At 36.1% G+C, this 20560-nt stretch overlaps 1 protein-coding gene across 6 annotated transcripts in view; it reads left to right on the top strand.

Moving 5' to 3' along the window:
• The first annotated feature begins 2307 nt into the window (after nt 1-2307).
• Nucleotides 2308-20560, top strand: part of LOC112053753 (GRB10-interacting GYF protein 2) — a 62653-nt gene continuing 44400 nt past the window's right edge. For all 6 annotated transcript variants that reach the window (XM_024093292.2, XM_024093296.2, XM_024093295.2 and 3 more), the window contains exons 1-12: nt 2308-2443; nt 9069-9369; nt 9925-10054; nt 10768-10925; nt 11722-11886; nt 14507-14646; nt 15075-15192; nt 16326-16435; nt 16938-17056; nt 17505-17718; nt 18272-18422; nt 19119-19483. In XM_024093292.2, the coding sequence (XP_023949060.2) occupies nt 2326-2443; nt 9069-9369; nt 9925-10054; nt 10768-10925; nt 11722-11886; nt 14507-14646; nt 15075-15192; nt 16326-16435; nt 16938-17056; nt 17505-17718; nt 18272-18422; nt 19119-19483 (2089 nt within the window). In that variant the 5' untranslated portion in view covers nt 2308-2325. The remainder of the gene's footprint in view (nt 2444-9068; nt 9370-9924; nt 10055-10767; nt 10926-11721; nt 11887-14506; nt 14647-15074; nt 15193-16325; nt 16436-16937; nt 17057-17504; nt 17719-18271; nt 18423-19118; nt 19484-20560) is intronic.

Here is a 20560-nt window from a genome sequence, read left to right as displayed (position 1 = left end):
CCTCTAGAGGCTAAAATGCTTGTTTAGTCCCGCTGTGGAGTGGTAATATGACAGTATTTTTGAGCAAGAGTAGTGAAAATTAATTTTTGATTTCATTATGATGCTTAAGTAACTGCGCACAAAACAAATCAAAATTGATTTATTTCAATTAGGCTTAGTATACAAGCAATTTTGAAGAGTCCAGGTAATATTAGATAAAGCTGATAATAATTAGTCGAATACTTAAAATTAAAGTAATGAGGATTCCAAACGCACCTTGGTCTGAGAAGAGCCCATAACAAACTCAGCCAGGGTTTATTATTTTTTGTTTATTGAATTCAATCTAGGACTAAGTATACAATCGTTTAGTGCAAATCAAATCCACGCCTTTATATCGTTTATAAAATCATTAACAGTATAATAGGCGTTCTCTATCAGCTTGCGTTTAACAAAAACTTCGAACTTATTGAGCTACATGCCCGTGATTTCAGGTGGCAGTATATTACAAAAACGTATGCAATTACCCTTAAAATAATTATACCTATACTAATTTGTTGTAACCTAGTGTGGTGTGCGGCTATTTTATTTTATAATTACACAATAATTATTATTCACAGATTGTTTTGTTTTTACCTACTAATTATATTATTATTTAACATATTAAAAGTGATTTTATTTCATTACTTTTTCTTTTATTATTTTCTATCAAACTTCTTAAACTGATTACTCATACAGTACTGTGTAGGTCAGTCAATCAGAACTTTATCACTTCTGATCAATATTTTTCCATGACGAGTAATGACGTACTCAACGTGCGAAACCATTGGCAATTCCGCGGCGCTTCGCTATCTAACGATCTACGATCGATGAATATGACCGATATTACCAAATGACATTATGCGCCAATACGACTGTAGCGCCGCGTCTGGGGGACTTCTTTCATGAAAAAGACTATATTATGTTGTATTAGTTCATCGTAGATTTATATAAGTCGGTACAGAGTACATAAAGATCTATGAACGGAACTACTCTGTTGTTTTGTTTGTATGTTGTAAATTAATAAATAAATAAAATGATTAAACAGATTATATTTTATTCCGTGGTTACGTCTATCTTTCATATTTTATTATGTATATTCAAGTTGCATTACCACAGAAGCACTAGTCTATAATCAATGTCTATGGAATAAGCACATTGACAGCAGCATTGCCAGTTTGTAGAGAATCTCCCAAAATACGGGGAATTTCAACTCAATTTTTGTCCATTCTTCAATTGTGGAGATAAGTTCTATGCGGGGCTATTTTTAAGGCTGCTTCATACAAATTCGATGAAGACGGTAGTTTTGGTTAAGTAGATTTAGCAGTTTCAGTTCACTCAATCACAGTAAAATAAATATATTTGAAATGACTGTAAATAACCTAATTGTTAAACTCGCTTTTGTACAACTTGATAGCATCAAATTTATTGACTTATCTTTGTCAAACTGACAGTTTCATTTTGTCAAACTCTCTAGGAAAACTGTCAATGACATTGACATTCACATTCAAAGACAGCGCACATTTGCAAAGACAACTGATTATCAAAGTTAATCAGTGAAGTATGCATTTGTATAGGTGGACCAGTTTAAAAATGATGAAAGGCCTACAGGAATATTTTTCCTGTTGGCCAATATTATTTCATATAAGATTCAAATGGAATGAATCAATTAGCACCAATAATTAACAACCCATATTCGGCTCACTGATATGCACGAGTCTCCTCTTAGAATGAGAGGGATTATCAGGTGAGATTGTAGTCAAGGGCTAACTTGTAAAGAATAATAATAAAAAACTGAAAAGTTAGAGGAGGATGCATGCCCCAGACGGGATTCGAACTTACGCCCTCCGAATCGAAGGCGAGGTCATATTCACTAGGCTATTACGTCTTTCAAATGGAATAATCTGGTAAAAGAATACTCATTCTTTAATGAAATAAACCGTGTATATACAATACCTGCTTGGGTACCTACTGAAAATTCAGGCTTCTAGTTTCATTTACATTAAATTGCTTTAAGAAAAGTATGGTATTGCCGTGCGGTTATCTTGAAATCACATACAGACACATAGATTTTATTAAATTTTATTTTATTTAATTTGATTTATTTGTGGGCGCACTCTTAAATTCTGCAATTATCAATCTTGATTATGAAATGATCAATAAAATTAGTGTGATTGTATACCTTTCTCTAATTTAGGGAATTTTAGCTCTATTTTGAAGGAGTTAGAGGAATAGGTGTTGGCAATGCCGATTGACAGATCATCAAAATTCAAAAGCCGTTACCTAGCTTTAGCTTTTTGTTTATGGTCAATGGTCCGCCCGTCTGCCTGCCGAGTGCCACTGCCGATACGTCCGCCATATTTCATTATTTTCCTGTCGACATGCGTGGCACGCGCACGGACTAAGCTGCTCAAGTCATATTCTCTAGGTAACTATAATCTAATATTCCTAACATTATTGCTACTTATTTTGGTCAGATTGTTTGAAGAAAGACAGTCACACGACGTTTTCTATATTTGTAATGGTGTATGAAATCAATTTGTGCCTGCCACCTTGACTCTTCTGTTGGGATTATGTGTCTATCTGGTAGTGTCGCATGAAGTACAGGATGCTCGCGATGCTGTAACAAACGTTTTATATCTTATGAACAATACAAAGAAACATTAAGTTTACATAATTTAATGCAGCGTGTTTTGTCAGGTAATGAAAACGAATGCGAGGTTGGTACTCACACCTAGCTATTAGAAATCAATAAAATTATTTAATTATCAATACAAGTGTGTGATTATATTTTTGGAGATTTTAAAATCATCCACATTTAAAAACACTCTAAAGCCAGTGATGTTGATATTCGCAAGATTAACAGTGTGTATTTTTGTGTACTGTGTGTATTTTGTGTGTACTGTTTTCCCCGCCATATTTTGGTCGATGTAATTACCAGGAAATTGATTATTCCTATTGAAATGTTGTGGAATTTGACTAAACCTACTATATACTATGGGATATGGAATATTAAGTGAAACCAAAACATTAGTTATTAGGGATACAATGACTATATTTTTACAGTGAATGTGTAAGTACATCTTTATTATAAGTTATACTAAATAAATATAACAATATTTTTAATCTATGCTGTCAACAGAAATATTTTGTGTAAATCAATACTTTGAGGGCTATAAACACACCCAGGCCTTGGAAAAGCGCATAATAAATTTTACCAAGCATGTTTTTGTTTATTGTATCTTGAATATAGTATACAATAAAACTATTACCTACTTGAGAGAAGAAATTAGATTAAACAATTAAAATTGTTTATAAACACTCCACATATGTATGTATAACGCAAGTCTACTTACTATGTAATTTATTCAGTGCAATATTTTGAATTAATAAAATCCCTTAATATAATAAACAAATAGCATAGAAAGATTTTTTTATAAAGATAATCTTGCATTTGTGTCTAAATCATGCCTGATAGCAGGCAATGTTGCAGTCTTACAGTAAAGCGAGCTTGCCACAAGATGCCTATTCACTCTTTCCTTGAAGGTGTTCACTCTGTAGATGGTTGAGATCAGATGCTAGAAGGGCAATCAAGATGCAATGCATAAAAACAGAACTTAAATTTTACTAACTATTTCTCCCCTGATAAAGTTGTGTATAATAATTGCTTTGTTTACTTTGCTCTGGTTTTGTTCAATATGTAAAACTTGTATTATTATTTGAATACATTGCATTCATTGTAAAAATTTCTTCACAGCATAAAGCTAAAGTGTGAGTGTCAGAAATTGATTGAGAGATAACCACAACTTAAAGCATTTCTTTGCTTTATTGCTAATTAATTAATTTAAAACAAAATTTTAGGCTCTCAAGTGCTTTTCTGGAATGCTATCTTTCAAGTTAATGTATTGGCCTCTTGTACCTGTATGTATGTATGATCTCCAACCAACAACCATTCCCTTCAGACTGAAACAGCAATTCTATTTGGTTGTACAAAATAAGCTTGGCCGCAGTACTTCATCATCAAGTCCTGCTCCATTAATTTTGGTATAAATAATATTCTTTTGAAGTTGCTGTTTCATTTATTCAGTTCTATTTACTCTCATTTACAAGTTATTAGATATTTAGTATATAAGTAAATTATTATTAGTTCAATCAAAAGATATCATAAACTAAACATGTACCATAATTTCACTTACTTCATGTCTAGAACTCATGTCATTTTACAACTGAGTTTCTGTTAATTAGTGTTATTAATGTTAAACTAAGTTTTTCTATATTCCTATGGTCACTATAAGATGTTGTTGGGTTAGATAATTAAGTAATAACTTGAGACAGAAGGTCCCTTAATTATGAACTAAAGTATTTTTCAGATAGAATGGGTATGGTGGCAGTTGCCTTATGATGTTCACAATATGTACTATTATCGTGAATCGTGGCAAACTTTCAATAGTGAAATGAACTGTCACTGTCCCCATGCTATCTGAAAAACATTATAAATGAAGTATCTGACTTGGATCTCACAACATTTTATTGTGGAACAAGTGTGTTGTGAGAATTGGTATAGTTTATAAGTGTTGTTTTTGATGGCATTCATATATTCAAGGTGACAGCTGCAGTGTATTATTCAATCAAGAGTGCTATTTGGTTGTTACAACTGAATTAAAGTGGGTGACTCTGTACTGCATCTTACAATGGGTTATGCAAAGCCAATATGCAATACATTTCATACACAAATTTTGTTAAAAGTTGTAGAAATTGAAATATATATAATATATTATTATTTAAGCCAAATTCGGTAAGATCCTATTAGAGTAGCTATGGATACACGTTCTAATATAGAGCTTGCTGCATTTCAAGAGCGTCCAGGGCCTTCAAGCAAGTAATAGAGAGATTTTGCTCGTAATCCTCTTGAACATACTTCAACGGCTACTGATTTACCACATAGCCATTTTTAGTTAGTTCATTTAAATCATTTTTAGATTTCTTCACTTAGATCATTTATAATATTTATTCACTTTTATACATACCGTGCTTATTCAGAATGTTAGTCTCTCATGGCACAGTAAGCTCTACAAGTACTGTTCGATTAGGTAGTTTGAAAAAAAGAAAAATGTCTTGTCTAGATCTCAAAATAGCAACATTTTACATACTGTGGATTATACAATGTTGTTTATGCATTAATGAAGTCTAATCAGGTGCAGAGAACCTAGGATTGAATAGGGCTTACTAGACCAATTTGAGATTGAGCCTGCTTTGTTAACTTGACACAAGTTAATTTGTCTTTTATTTGTAGTAAATCCTGAGTCAATTTGAGCTTGTTGTAAAAAGAATTTTTCTATAGCTTGGCAAGTTCGGTGATGGCAGTCCCATGATGTGCGGGAACAACTGCACGGGTGTGAAATCGTGCATGCGGGGAAGTCGTGGGTTTTTCATTCATACACTACACGCCCCCCGACCCGCGCGGTCCATAGGGAGTGTTACGAACGAACTTGCCAAGCTAAATGTCTCAGTCTCTCTTCCTCCTCCATTTATTTTTACTTGCACCAAATCCAGCTCTATCCAGCATTATTTTAAAAATAATCACACACATACAACAAATGAAAAAAATACTTAGCTTATTAAATACATTTAAAAAAATTGCTTTTATAAAATTTTTATTCTTCTATTTTATTTGTCCGCGTTTAATTTAGGTTTTCACAAATCCCGCAGGAACCTTTGATTTTTCTGGGATGAAAAGCCTATGTGTTAATTCAGACTATAATCTATTTCCATTCCAAATTTCAGCCAAATTGCTTCAGTGGTAGCAGCGTTAAAAAATAACAATCATCCAAACAAACATACATCCATACAAACTTTCGCGTTTATAATATTAATAGGATAATAGTTAACTACATGAATATGTCTAACCCCTGTCTTGTCAGAGTAGGAGTAGTCCTCCTCTACCCCTACCCTATCCCTACCCTATTCCTACTCGAAACTTCAACTCTTTTCCCACCACTATCTTGAGCATGCAGTAATTGTGGTGTGGCATGGACTGCTATTGTATGATTTAAGTTTTATCACTGCAAAGTAAATAAATAAAGGCTGACATTAAGCTCAAAAAATCTATCTTCCAAATTGGTTCTGTGACTTAGGTGTGAATAAAATGTAACAGACTGACTGGCAGATTGTCACTTGTAATTGTAATGCTTTTTTTGTATTTGTTTTGGCAATCTGTTCTTTTAACTATCAGCACAAGGTTAGAAAGTAATATTTTACTTGGAGAGCAAGTGTCCCAATTACATGAGCTCTAATTTAATCCCTATTGATTACTAAAGGTCAGAAGGAGCTTTTATCAATCATTTGAATTTGGAATAATTTTTCATTAAGTATGTTGATAATAACATATTTCGATGGTTTACCAGTTTTTGTAATGTTTCTAGCAAAATTATTTTTAGTATGCAAAATATTTTTAAAAAGCGATTTATAACTGTACTATAAACATGCGAATGTTGCTTGCATATTTTAATTATCTTAAGGGGCTAAAGTTTTTGTATGCCGCCCAAAGCTTATTTGTTGCTTGCGTAACTGTACTAGCGAATGGGGTGAAGTTGCCACGTCTAAGGGTAGAGAAGGGGTTAGGGTAGTCAAAGCGTAGCTTGGCCGTGTCGATCATCGTTATCATTAACAGCATATAGATGTCCACTGCTGGACGTAGGCCTATTGCATGGGCTTCCGAACACAAAGGTCTCAATGTTGGAGGGAGCCACTGGATGCTGCCAGCATCCAGTGGCTCCCTCCAACTAGCTTGATGTCCCTGGTCTATCTATGATCGGTCATCACCTTGGGACCCCAACATTCACTGTCTCTTCGAACTATGTGCCCTGCTCATTGCCACTTCAACTTTGTGATTTGCTGAGTTATGTTAGTGACTCATTTGATCATGCAGAGAAACTCCAAGCCAAGTGACTTTGAGTCTTCTTATGAGAATATCAGTTAACGCGGAGTTTCCCCGAGCACAGTCGTCTATGGTACACTTCTTTTTGAAAATTGGACCTATGTACATATCAACAATTTAGTCTCTACAATTTAGTCCTCAACAATAACTGGTTGGAGCAGTAGATGAGTATTACACATGACCTTTGTCTTACTCATGTTCCAATCCAGAATCTTAAAGACGTCTTCCAATGTAGCGGTAAATAGATAGAGGAAAATCACATCTCCCATTGGGCTAGCGCGAAGAACTGGAGGCTTAATACCCTCTCATTCTGACAGGAGACTTGTGCTCAATATTATATATAGAACATGCTACAGTTCTAGTGAAGCCTTTAAGCAGGTTATAGAAAAATTTTAATGGCATATTTCTACTCCCAACTTAACCACACCACTACCCACAAGGGGTATTATAAGTTTGACGTCAATATATTGCAACAACATTTAAATCTTTTTGTTATGTTGGGAAGAATTTCTGGCATAAAAGTCTTTATTCAAGTTAATTTCATCATGGTTATTTTTCAAAATTTTGAATTTTTATTTGTTAGTAACTTAGTTCTTAGTTCGTAGTTCTTAGTTTTGTTTTAAGTTTGGCTATTTTACTTTTGCTTTAAGTTACTTACTAAAATTAATAACCTTTGAGTTTAGTTGTGAAATTAACAGTTTCCTTTTATTTTTTAACTAATTCCTAGTGTATATTGTTGTTTTTTTTTCTCTTTCTCTGTTTTTAATTTGTGTAAATTTATGTTAATTAATTTTTTAACACTTTGTGTAGGTCATTTTTAATTGTTAGTACGACCTACACTTTATGCATGATGTGACTACCTTTAAGTAAAGTTATATGTGTTTCTATACCCTATTTATTAAGTTTTTTAATTCTGTATACATATAATTTTGTTGGTGGTCCAAATAATAAATAAATAAATAAAATAAATAGTTTAGGAGGTTATAATATTTATTCACATTTATTATGTATTTTTAAGCATGTTTGTTTTCCACAGTAGAGTGAGCTCTACAAGTACTCCATAATATAACTAGGAAGAAGTGTCTTTTTCTCTTCTTTCTCCTCATTCCCACTTTGTGTTTTTGTAAGATTCAATGTTAAAGCAGAATTTGCGCTTTGCTTTGTTGATTACGGTTTAATTATTATTTATTACACTATATAATTATGGTTATCACTGAAATGTAGACTGGCTCGTCAATGTCGTTGGGTTTCCCCATTTCCGTCAGTCTCACCGCCACTTTGCCACTCGTATTCGACCGGCGGGCAACAGGTTTATTCTACGTTGGGCGAATGGGTCCTAATTCCTGGTTAGGACAGTAACAGTCTCAACAGATGGGCGCTCGTCGGCTATTTGCGGCCTCCCATCTCCGCTCGATCCATCGAACCACTCCAACGTGTTCTCTCCTGAAACTTGGTTGTTTCTTCTAGTTCCTATCAGAGTCTGTTCTTGCTGTCTGCCTATATTGTTTCGAATACATTCTTTAAATATACATATACTTGAAGAATGTACAGTATGGATTGGATAACTTGTTTCTATTATAAGAGTTTAGTGAGCCACTGTAAGTCAAATATTTCATAATCTCCTATTAGAATATGTAATTAATCTATTTTGAAATACTTGTTTGAAACATGTTTTGAATACACAATACAATAACCAAATAATGGCCGGAAACAATCGCTCTACTGCGAACTAAGGCACGAGCGTTGGGGTGCGAGGTGCATGATACGCGCCGAGATGCGCAGGACGCGTTTCAATTTGATACATATTACATAATCATCGCATCTTTCAATACTGTGTGTAAATAGGTTACTTACTCTTATTTACTTGAATCATGACTTCAAGCTTAGTAGTTCCACCAACATTCTATGCCAGTGGCGCTGCTCTTGCGTCGCTTGCCAGATACAATATGTTTATTTGCTATTTCATGCAAAGTACATAAAAACGTATTTTTGTTTTGTAAACGATTATTGTTATTCAATTGTCTTCTCAATTTAGGCCTGCCATAATCGAATTATGAACTTGTGAACTAATTGATTATGAATTTGAATAAACCAGTATTCGACATCTCTATTGCAGTTGCTGCTGTATCCGGTACTTTTCTTCACGTTCAATTATTAAACTTGAAAGTTATGGGCGATCGCAAAAATGGATTAATGTTCGGACCGGATTGGATGCGTAATGTAGAACGTGAAGAAAGCGCTAGCCGAAGTTCCAATCAGAACGCAGGAACTGGCACAGCGAGGTCCGGCGGCCACGCGGCTGGCACGTCAGACTCTGACACGGCACGTCACACTGGCACGTCAGGAGTAGCGTCCTCTTCTCAGGGCCGCAATGCAAACTCTACCCACCAGACGAGAATACATCTTGCCAACCGCAGGTAGGTTTTCATTTGTTTTCAATCATTTTCGTATCTTCATTACCAACTGTTGGTTGGCCATTGTTACCATAGATATCCCACCATTATATAACCCATATTCGGCTCATTGCTGAGCTCGAGTCTCCTCTCAGAATGAGAGAGGTTAGTCCAATAGTTAACTATGATGGCCCAATGCGGGTTGGCAGACTTCATACATGCAGAGAATTAAGAAAATTCTCTGGTTTTCAGGTTTCTTCATGATGTTTTTCTTCATCTTTTGAGACATGTGATATTTTTTTAAACTGCACACACCTTATAAGTTGAAGGTGCATGCCCCGGACTGCATTCAAACCCACACCCTCTGGATCAAAAGCAGAGATCATAACCACTGGTCTATCTTAGAGATCCCACAAGGATTACAAAATACCAAGATCTTCATCCAAAAGAATTTACAATGTTCAATTAAGCATTGTAGAGTTAATGTAGAATTCAACGTGTTTGAGGATTCCCCATTCCCATAATCGGTCTAGTAATTGGATTTATTAAATAATTTTATTTAATTTGTTGAAAATACAGGTATGGCAGAGAGGAGATGTTGGCACTATGTGAGCGCAACGCTGTACCACCAGAAGAGTTAAAATATTTTGATTTGTTATACCAGACAAGAGAAAAGCAACCATTTGCTCTTAACACATTTGAAGAGGATGTAAGTTCTTAATTTTGACTATACACAAGTATACAATAGTGTTTATTGTTGATAACAATTCATAAGCTAACATTAAGTATGCACAATAGAAATTATAAATGATTTAATTCAGCATGTTCACCTAACACATAGCCACTTCCACCATTTTTCATTTTATGTTATCCCTTTACACTCTAGTAAAATTTTACCTTTTTGGAAGCCAGTCAATCACCATTTTCACTTTTTTATTCTTATTTTACTTACTTTAGGATTATATCCTAGCCTTCTTCTTTCCATCCATCTTGTGCTGAGCCCCAGATGTGGGCACTATATGCATCTCTAGGTATATGCCATTCTTTGTAGTTTCAGAGAAATTTGGCATTTGACATATAAGAGATTGTATTAGGGTTCTGTTTTTCCTTTTGAGTTATGGAGCCTTGTAAACAAATTATTCAGCTTTATTATGTTGTCAGTATATATGTAAATAATATATTTTGCTATGGGACTATGAGGTATCAAAGTCAAAGTCGAAATTAAGTTGTTTTAATTAGGCTTAGTTTACACACATTTTTTTAAAACATCAGGTAATGTTATGAAATAATGGTGATAACTGATAATCAAGTCAAAAACTTAACAATTATAGCCAAAGTTAATTAAAAGGAGGTTTCCAATCTATCTTATCATATAACAATATTTCTCTATGTATAGGTCTTGAAACAATGTATGTTTTACAGCGACAAAATTTGCGGGCTGGTCCTTCTACCAGTGCTATGGCTACGGAACGATTCGGCCCCGGGCGCGGCACCAGTCGCGGCTCGGCGCCCGCGGACCGCGGCCGGGGGCGCCAGCCGTTCGTGCGCTACGCTCACACTCCAGGGCAGCCAGTCACTAGGTCAGTCAGTGTTTACTGTTTGTTTCAAAATATATTAACTATATGTAATTGAGTATAGACATCGTGAAGAAACTGTGGGTCAGTGTGGTGGACTATTGACCTAACCCCTCTTATTCTGAGAGAAGATTGATAATGATGATGGTGATGATGATGAATACTATACTCTTTTTGTCTTATTTAGTTTTGGTATGCATTGTTATTTCTCTTGTAGACAAGTATAGTAGCCTATGCTTTGCATACCCTGTACTAGTGATTTTTCATTAGTATATTGAGCTTTTATGCCAATGCATAATTTAGCAGATACCTCTAATATTTGCTTATCCCAGGCTTAGTTAGGCTATCCAGTCCATTATGGCCAAGCATATTTACTTGTTTAAGTCGATAAAGCACTCCCAGAACCAAAATAAAATTGTTATTGCTGTGTTCTGGTCTAAAGGCGTGGTGCAGGTACATGACAATGCCTACGCCTGACGTTCATAGACATAGGGCGGTACTCAGAATGTGTTCTGTGACCTGCAAAGCCTTAATAGCTCAATGTTAAAGGTCTGGACTCCATCACAAGCAGTGGTGATTCAATACCCTCCCCGTTAGACTATTGTTCTAACCACTCCTAATACAGTCTTTCCTGACTAGTTGTAGAGGAATGGGAATGTTTGTCATATTTTTAAAAAAAAAAAGGTATAGTAAATAGTGTTGCACTGTTTTCTAGATACTTCTATGTACTATTAGGGGTGGGCCATCGGCTTGGTCTGGTAAATATTAATAAACAAGTATTAACAAAAAATATATCCCACAGAGGGTTCACGGCTTTGCACAGCACAAGCGTCCGTACGCCCAGTTTCAGCACTGGGCCTGACGAGCAGCCATCCCAACCACGACCTTGGAGTGTCAGTAATGGCACTGCACAATCTAACCGGACGGGTGACACGAGCGAGTGGGCCCAGAGCAAACTGTTTCGCAGGTAAAACTAATTACTACAGAGACTATACTCTTATTATTTATTTAAGAGATACACATATTTCAAAAATAAAATTTTTATGTAATCACGTCTCAAAAAATATGAAAAAAATTTTTTAGTCTGGTAGAAAGTGTCAACCAGCCTATCGCCTCGCTAACTCACTGGTGGTAGCGCCGCAAATCAAGCGCCTGAAGCGAGTTGACGTGCTCGATGAGTAGTTGACGCCAGAGCTCTGGCTCTCCTGTCAGGAACCGCCTCTAAGTCACACAACTCACTTATAATCTAATGATGATGGCAGATATCAAAACCAAAAAAGAAAAGTTTTGCACAATGAAATTTTTTCTGCCAAAGTTGTCAGTGTAATCTAAGAACATACACGTACACCAATAAAATTTAAGCCTTTCACTGAAAACCGCATAAAAATAGGGCAAGTAGTTTTCTAGAAAAGTGGCGACATTGGTGTGTACAAATAACATAGAGAGTTAGACGTTATTTGCTACGAAAATTGTTATTTTAGATTCCAATATCTCTTATCCTGAACTAGTATCAATTAAAGTACTTATTATAAAATATATAAAATGTAAATGTTTATGGTTATTAATCTATATAGTGTTTTCTAAAAGATACTACTGGACTTAATTGTCTTACTTGCTCATAGAGCATTTACTTAGCTTCATTGTTTAATACATATTACTTATAGGTTATCACAAGAATCATGCATAATATAGATCAGTCAGAGGCGTTACTCATATTCGCTATACTAAAGGTCAAATGGGGCTTACACTCATTGTTGTTAAAACTGTGTAACTGTGATAGGCAACAGAAAATGATACATATTATATCTTCTTTATATCTCTATAACTTATAGTTCTGGTTTTGTTTGTAAAGTTGGCCTGTGTCTGTGCCATGCAATTTATTTGTGACTGGCGGACGCTCGCGACTTCGTTCGCCAAAAACTTGGTGTCATCTTTTATTGTACGAGATGCCATCGTGGACTTTTTTCTAAATATTTAAAAGAGATCCCTCTTTTACCAGATAACCCATGCACTATGCATTGTTTTTGTAATATTTTGAAATAATTCCTATACTATTATTATTTAGTTAAACGCGAACAGATGGACAGATGCGACGAAGGACCTTCTTTCATATCTATTCAATAAGAAAACGTTAGAGCTGCATATTTGACGGACGAGTGGCGCAGTGGATAGTGACCCTGCTTTCTGTTCCCACAACTGGAAAATATTTGTGTGATGAGCATGAGTGTATTCCGGTGCCGTGGTGTATTTATATATTATATAAGTATGTATACGTAGTATACATAATCACTCACATTATCAGTCACTGTAAATACAAAGCGATCCCTTTAAGGGGTGATAGTAGGGATCGTTAGCTATCAAATTCCATTGGGTTATATCATATGGGGGCGAAAATGTACTGAATTCAAAAAAAAGCCTCTTTTTTTAAAGAAATCTGGGTTACTCTATTTTAAAGTTCATCATTTAGAAACGGTAAAACATTTCTGTCCCTTCTTGTATTAATCTTACGTATTAGGATGTGAGCTAACAAAAACATCAATAACGACCAATCAATTCACTTTGAAGTAGTTATTGTTTATCCACATTTTTTAGAAAAACGAAAAACATTTTTTTTTCGAAATCTTTGTTCAAATCGTCCTAGGGTAGATCCCTAAGACGATTTGAAAATAATGATCCCTCCTATCATCCCATAAAAGAAATACTTGGCTATCCATTGCAAAATAAAATTTGTAGTAACAAATCAAAAATTGATTTAAATATTTAAATTTTCCACTTATTCCTGTTTAAGGTCATTTTTCAACAAATTTAATTTTTAATACCTGGTTGGATAGTAATAAATCACATTTTTTTTAAAACCGCTAAGCTGATAGTTGCAAGGTAATTTTTTGAAATAAATTTGCATTTAGTTATAGTGTACACAAAACATTTAAAATTTTTTAGATTCTCTAAATCGTGATTCAAAAGAGTTACGACTTTTCTTTTATGTTTAGGTTCAGGTTGTTTCCAACCTATAAACACCAAAAACAACCTCTAAATACGTAAATTTTATTTATAATCCACTTTGAAGTAAAGAGAAGAGTAACCCAGATTTCATAATAAAAAGAGAAAAGCCTTTTTTTTGTAATCAGTACATTTTGCCCCATATAACCCACAATTTGATAGCTACTGATCCCTACTATCACCCCTTAAAGGGATCGCTATGTCTTTCCAGTGACCGTATATAAAAGTATACTATATGGTAATATCAGTTAGTACTATAACACATGTTACTCGTATACACTTTGGCGCTAGTGAGATGTGTATTAATTAAGTATATTTAAATATATTAAATACTAGCAGGCTCCCCGTGGTTTCACCCGCGTTATCACGTTCCCGTGGGAATAGGGTGGTTAAACATAGCATAAGCCACTCACAAATATTGCTACTTGATTTGCCATGATGATTGGTTAAGGAATATTCAAAATCAGTTTATATGAGATTGCCCCCGACAACCTCGCTAACTTTACCTCTTTATAATAACCTCTTTATAATACCAGTATAGATTAATGAAGATCAGTTCATAGGTTTAATTTAGTATTTGTTTTCAGACGTCCAAATAATCACACGAATTGGCGGCAAACATCGCGCGAGGACGGTGACGAATGGCGAAACAACTTGGACAGTACAGGCCGTCAGCCGACGCGTTCTAATATAGACGAGCCTCGCTCCTCGCGTGTCGATAAGTGGGGTAAGAGGGACACATTTGATGACACTCCCATGATATGCGGGCGACGGGGGAGCGAGCGGGGCATCGCTACCCACCATCGGGACCATCGGGTGAACGAATTTGCCAAGCTATAACATCTGATGGCAAGCGAGCACATCTGACCCATTACCTTTGCCTGTTTTATATTCTTCCATCTGTACTACTTCAATGCTATTTTCAAGATTATTTTATTAAAAAAAAAATACAGATTTTATTTTAGGTATGAAATTACTTGTGTTTTCACCTTCACTTCTATTTTGTTGTTGATAAACTTTTTTGGCTCATTTTTGCGCGAAAGGGTCAGCCTCGCGGAAATCCAGCTAGTATTCTTGCCACCCTTACATATGGACATAACACAAGGATAAGCTTACATTTCGCAAGATAAAATATTTGGATATTGTACTGTACAGATCGGGACTGGAGTGACATCGATCGGAGGCCTACACAGGAGCGACCGCAGCCCTGGAGCGCCACGCGCCGCACCTGGGGCGGCGGCGACACTACCAACGATGACAACTTGCCAGAATGGTGAGTGTGCATCTCTTTTCTCTCTTCAATGCAATTTAAAAAAAAGAAAAACGATCGATACTGGTTCTCAAGGTTCTCAAACTGATTTGACAAGTATCTTTGAAACCACTTCTTTTATTTTAAATTTTAGAGTTGCATAGCCAAATGGCAGAAACGGAACTCTTATAAATTTGTCATGTCTGTCTGTCTGTCCGTTTGTATGTCACAGCCACTTATTTCCAAAACTATAAGAGCTATACTATTGAAACTTGGTGAGTAGATGTATTCCGTGAACCGCATTAAGATTTTCATACAAAAATGGAAAACGAAAATTTATGGGGTCCCCCATACTTAAAACAAATATGTGTGAGGTATCTATGGATAGGCCTTAAAAAATGATATTGAAGTTTCTAATAAAAAAAAATTCTAAACTGAATAGTTTGCGCGAGAGATGCTTCCAAAGTGGTAAAATGTGTCCCCCCTCCTGTAACTTCTTAAATAAGAGAATGATGAAATTTAAAAAAATATATGATGTACATTACCATGCAAACTTCCACAGAAAATTGGTTTGAACGAGATCTTGTAAGTAGTTTTTTTTTAAAAATACGTCATAAATCGTAATCGTAATATGTATATATATAATGTGTATATGTAATTAATGAACAAGAAGTTTATGTTACTTGCTGCTACGGAACCCTTCATGGGCGAGTCCTTCTCGCCCTTGGCCGCTTTTTATTTTATACTGTGACTATAAGTTTAAGTGAAGATTCGAGATCTGGTCGGTAACTTTTGCGCCCTCATAAAAAGACTCCAGAGTCCCTCAGCGGGCGATGGAGCGAGCTATGCTTAAAGTTTCTGTGCGTGATCGAATCACAAATGAGGAGATCCGCAGACAAACCAAAGTCACTGAAACAGCTCAGGGAGTTGCGAAGGTGAAGTGGCAATGGGCAGGCCACATAGTTCAAACAGCCGATGGAAACCAGAAAGTGCAGTGTTGGTCGAACTCCCACTGGGAGGACCAAGTACATCAAGCAGGTTGCAGGGAGCCATTATCAAGAGGCCCACGTCCAGCTGTGGACGTCCATCGGCTGTTGATGATGATGATGATGATGACTTTAGGTTGTCTTTATCAACAATGATGATATGGTTACCAGGGTGAATGTGAATGCTGAAGCTTGCTCAGGCACGTTTGACTCTTCAGGCGCTTTCCACGGCTACAGTAATGATGACTCCAACATCCCCCAAACTCAGGAAACTAATCACCGTGAGTATTGTATCTTCATCATGTATTATGTTGTAAAGTGCTCCATACTGGTAGGTCTTATAGAAAGACTCATGGAACACCCATATTTCTAACAAACTTCAAAAAAAGTTGGTTGTTGATTTGTTGCCTATTTTTTGACCTCATACATTTATCATTTAGTTACTGATATTGGAAATTTTGTTAACTTAAAAGGGTACCACTTCCAGATTGGACCCATAGAAGTATCACGAAACTTGGTTCATTCGTTTTACTTTGTGAACAAAATTAAAGTAAACAAAATTGCATTCTGATGGTGGGGTCCCAATTGACTGAAATTGAAAACTACTTGACATTAAAGTTATTTTGGGACAAACAAAAAAAACTTGAAATTAAAAAAAAAATACAATTAACTTAACTTGTATTGTATCTTGATATTTGAAGACCTCTTATTCTGAGAGGAGACTCAGGCTAGGCAGTGAGCCGAATATGGGTTGATAATGATGAATGTATCTGTTTTATTTAGCAATAACACGTTCCCAAACCCACGGCAGTTTTTCTCGAAGCAAGGCACCAGACGAGGGATCAGAGGAGTGGTGGGCATCAGAAAAAGCCAAGAAACTCTCACCCAAACGATTCAATCTGGTAAATTAATAAAATTTTCATTTTATTTTCTGGTCAAAATATTCTGAAATTTCTTAAATGTTGAGTATGATATAAAAGATTTCAAACCCAAAATATATAATGCAAAATGATAATTATAATTACTTTATGATAAAAAGCTTCGACCAACACCTTAAGAAGCTTTCGCTAAACTGCTGTATCAAGGGTCGGATACAGAAGGCAGTTATTCTTGAGAGGGCGCGTATTGTGAGGTGGTTCCTTGCTCTGGAACTGACCACCGGTTGCTTGGGCATTCAAATGTCCCGCAGTGGGAGGGTTGAATTTTTTTTATTAATTTTTAATAGTGTTTTGTATTAAATTTTAAATTTTGTATCAACATTGTTAAAAATTAAAAAAAAAATAAATAAATAAATAACAGAATAAAAACCTATAGTTATATCAAAACAACTTATCAGTAATTTATTCACAGCCTCAAACATCTACATTAGCTGAGCCCAGGCCGAGCACGAGTTACGTACATGAACAAGAAGTGGAGGAAAATGAAAACATAGCAGAAAAGCCTTACTCCAGTGAGCTCGACCCAAATAATATGAACACTCCGGAAGATCCACCTCAGTACAGTGCCGGCACACAAAGTTTCTCTGATGCCAGTGTGTATGGTGCAGTGCCCCGCTCGGACGCAGGTCAGCTCCCTTCTACCTTTAACATAAACTATGTACCACCTGAATTTGCATACGTGGCCTAATACCTACACCTACAGAGACCTCTACCTTCCCTTCGGAGGGCTTAGGTTCGAATCCGGTTCAGGGCATGCACACATGCAATAAGAAATTAAATATCTCTTGTCTCAAACAGTGAAATAATATCATTGTGAGGAAACCTGCATAACTGAGAATTTTCTTAATTCTCTACATGTGAAGTATGCAAAATCTGCATAGGACCAGCGTAATGGACTAGGTATGGCCTATCTAATTCATATAAATGAACTACAAAACCATGTTTTATTCACTAACTTTGATGTATGCTAGTTGATGTATACAAAATTGTGGTTCTACGTAACAAATATCATCCGGTGCCTACTGCCGGATATCGTACAGTAGATCATATCACTAGGTATCATACGGTAGATGACATTTCTCTATTGATTTTATGTTTATTGCCCATGAAAACTGTATTTGGTTTGGGGAACCATTAAAATACTGTATAGTAACTGTTTTATATTAACACATATTTCAGGTTTCTCTGAGTCAAGTGAGGAACGGAACAGCTATCAATCTGTAATGATTAACCCTAATAATGACTTGCGTCAGAAACATCAGAACATTGTCACCGCTCCAATGGACCGGCTGAGACCTTTGTATCATATGATGGCCAGAACTGCCATACAGTAAGTAATACTACAATATGTAGATTGTTTCGCGATACTCATTTAGATTAGATGAGAGCCGTCATAGCCCAGTGGATATGACCTCTGCCTCCGATGCTGGAGGATGTGAGTTTGAATCCAGTCTGGGGCATGCACCTCCAACTTTTCAATTGTGCATTTTAAGAAATTAATTATCACATGTCTCAAAAGGTGAAGTAAAACATCGTGAGGAAATCTGCATACCTGAGAATTTTCTTAATTCTCTGTGTGTGTGAAGCCTGTCAATCCGCATTGGGCCAGCGTGGTGGCCTAACCCCTCACATCTTGATTAGCGATTCGAGTTCAGCAGTGAGCCGAATATGGGTTGATAATGACTCATTTAGATTGATTAGGTTTCCTAACGAAGGAGTTCAAACTGAGCACTATAAACGAAGTTGAAGTGGCACTGGGCAGGTCACATAGTTTGATGAACCGATGGACGTTGGGGTCAGAAGGTGCTGAAATGGCGCCGTAAAGCGCAGTGTTGGTTTACCAGTGTTGGTTGATCTCGGGAAACCGTGGATTTTTTTAAAGAGTAAAATCAATTTTCATTCCAATTTTCAGCCAAATCGCTTCAATAGTAGTGGCGTTAAAGAGTAACAAACATCCAAACATCCATACAAATTTTCGCATTTATAATATTATAATAAGATGAAAACAAAAAATACTTATTTCCAGGGACAATACAGAAATGGAAGAGACTATCGGCAACATGTTGGACATGGCGCTGAGCGACACTAGTCTACCGCCGACCAACAGCGCGCACCAGCTGCCGGCCGCCCCGCCGGCGCACAGCCTGCAGATGCCGCCGCCGAACCTGCAGATGCCGCCTCCCAATCTGCAGATGCCTCCGCCAAACATCCAGTTGCCTCCACCAAACATGCAGATCCCTCCGCCCAACTTGATCCTCCGAGCTCCGGGGCTCAACACGCAGCTGATCAGCAATGCTGCGATGGCTCCCGGCCTCGGCGCCGGAGCCACGAGACAAATTCACAACATTGGCATTCAAAACCAAGCACTCAATACGGCTTTGGGCTTGACAGGTGAGTGTTCAATATTAATAATAATAAATTAATAAAAAATCGGCCTAGTGCGTGTCGGGCCACTCGCTGTGGGGTTCTGTACAATAAGTAAGCACTTTCATTTCTTATGTAATGCACAAAAATACCGATAATGATAGCCCAAATGTTTTTATACAATAATAAAATCATCCTCACATTGCATATAGCGAACAAACCCCAATTTTTTTTTCAAATTATCTTTTTACCACTTTAAACATGTAATTAATATACATACCTTCACCAAATGTCAACTTTCTAGTTTTAACACTCTGAGTTATTTTACTGACAACTTTATCTTTTTAATTAACAACTGAATTAGTATGCAATTTTCGAGTTCGAATTATGTTTAATAAGTTGTTCGTTTCTATTACTCGTAAACAGCTAAATAGCAATTGCTATTTAGCTGTAATCTAACCTTTACTCTTACTTTGTAATCTAATTCCATATCCTACTCTCGTGAATTTTTTCACGTATCTATAAACAACCATTTAGCCGGTAGAGGCTTCACACAAAAAGTAAAACTATCAGAAATTGTAATGTTATCATCAATTGTAAATTATAATACTGTATAATTTTTTTAAAAGAGCAACTGTTGAGTTTCTTGCCGGTATCTTCTCAGCAGAACCCGCCTTCCGAACCGGTGGTAGAATCTTGACAAATAGTCAACTGACGTGTCAAAAGTGCTTGTAAACTGAGCCTTGCAATAAATGATTTTTTTGATTTTGAGGGCCGGTAGAGACTTGACTCTAACAAATTTAGCTCTTAAAATCTTAATGTTTTACAAACGGATCTCTAACTCGAAAAATGTTGGTAGAATACCCTTATATCTTTAAAGACCTACCCAACGATGCCCCACTATGATATTAATGAGTAAAAAAACTTCATCTCCACCCTAAAAAAAAATGTTGTTTCTATGCTTTAATTCAAAGAGGGGTTAAATAAAAGTTAACACCTCTGAATTAAGTTAATTAACCAATAAAATAGAGAATAACCCAAAAAAAAATAGCAATAAAAAGTAATGGTAAACAATAAGCAACCTATAAAGTAGGTACTACTCGT

The sequence above is a fragment of the Bicyclus anynana genome, chromosome Z (genome assembly GCF_947172395.1).
Source record: "Bicyclus anynana chromosome Z, ilBicAnyn1.1, whole genome shotgun sequence".
NCBI classification, from domain to species: domain Eukaryota; kingdom Metazoa; phylum Arthropoda; class Insecta; order Lepidoptera; family Nymphalidae; genus Bicyclus; species Bicyclus anynana.
The sequence above is the reverse complement of the archived record's forward strand: the minus strand, read 5'-3'. Positions and strand labels throughout refer to the sequence as shown.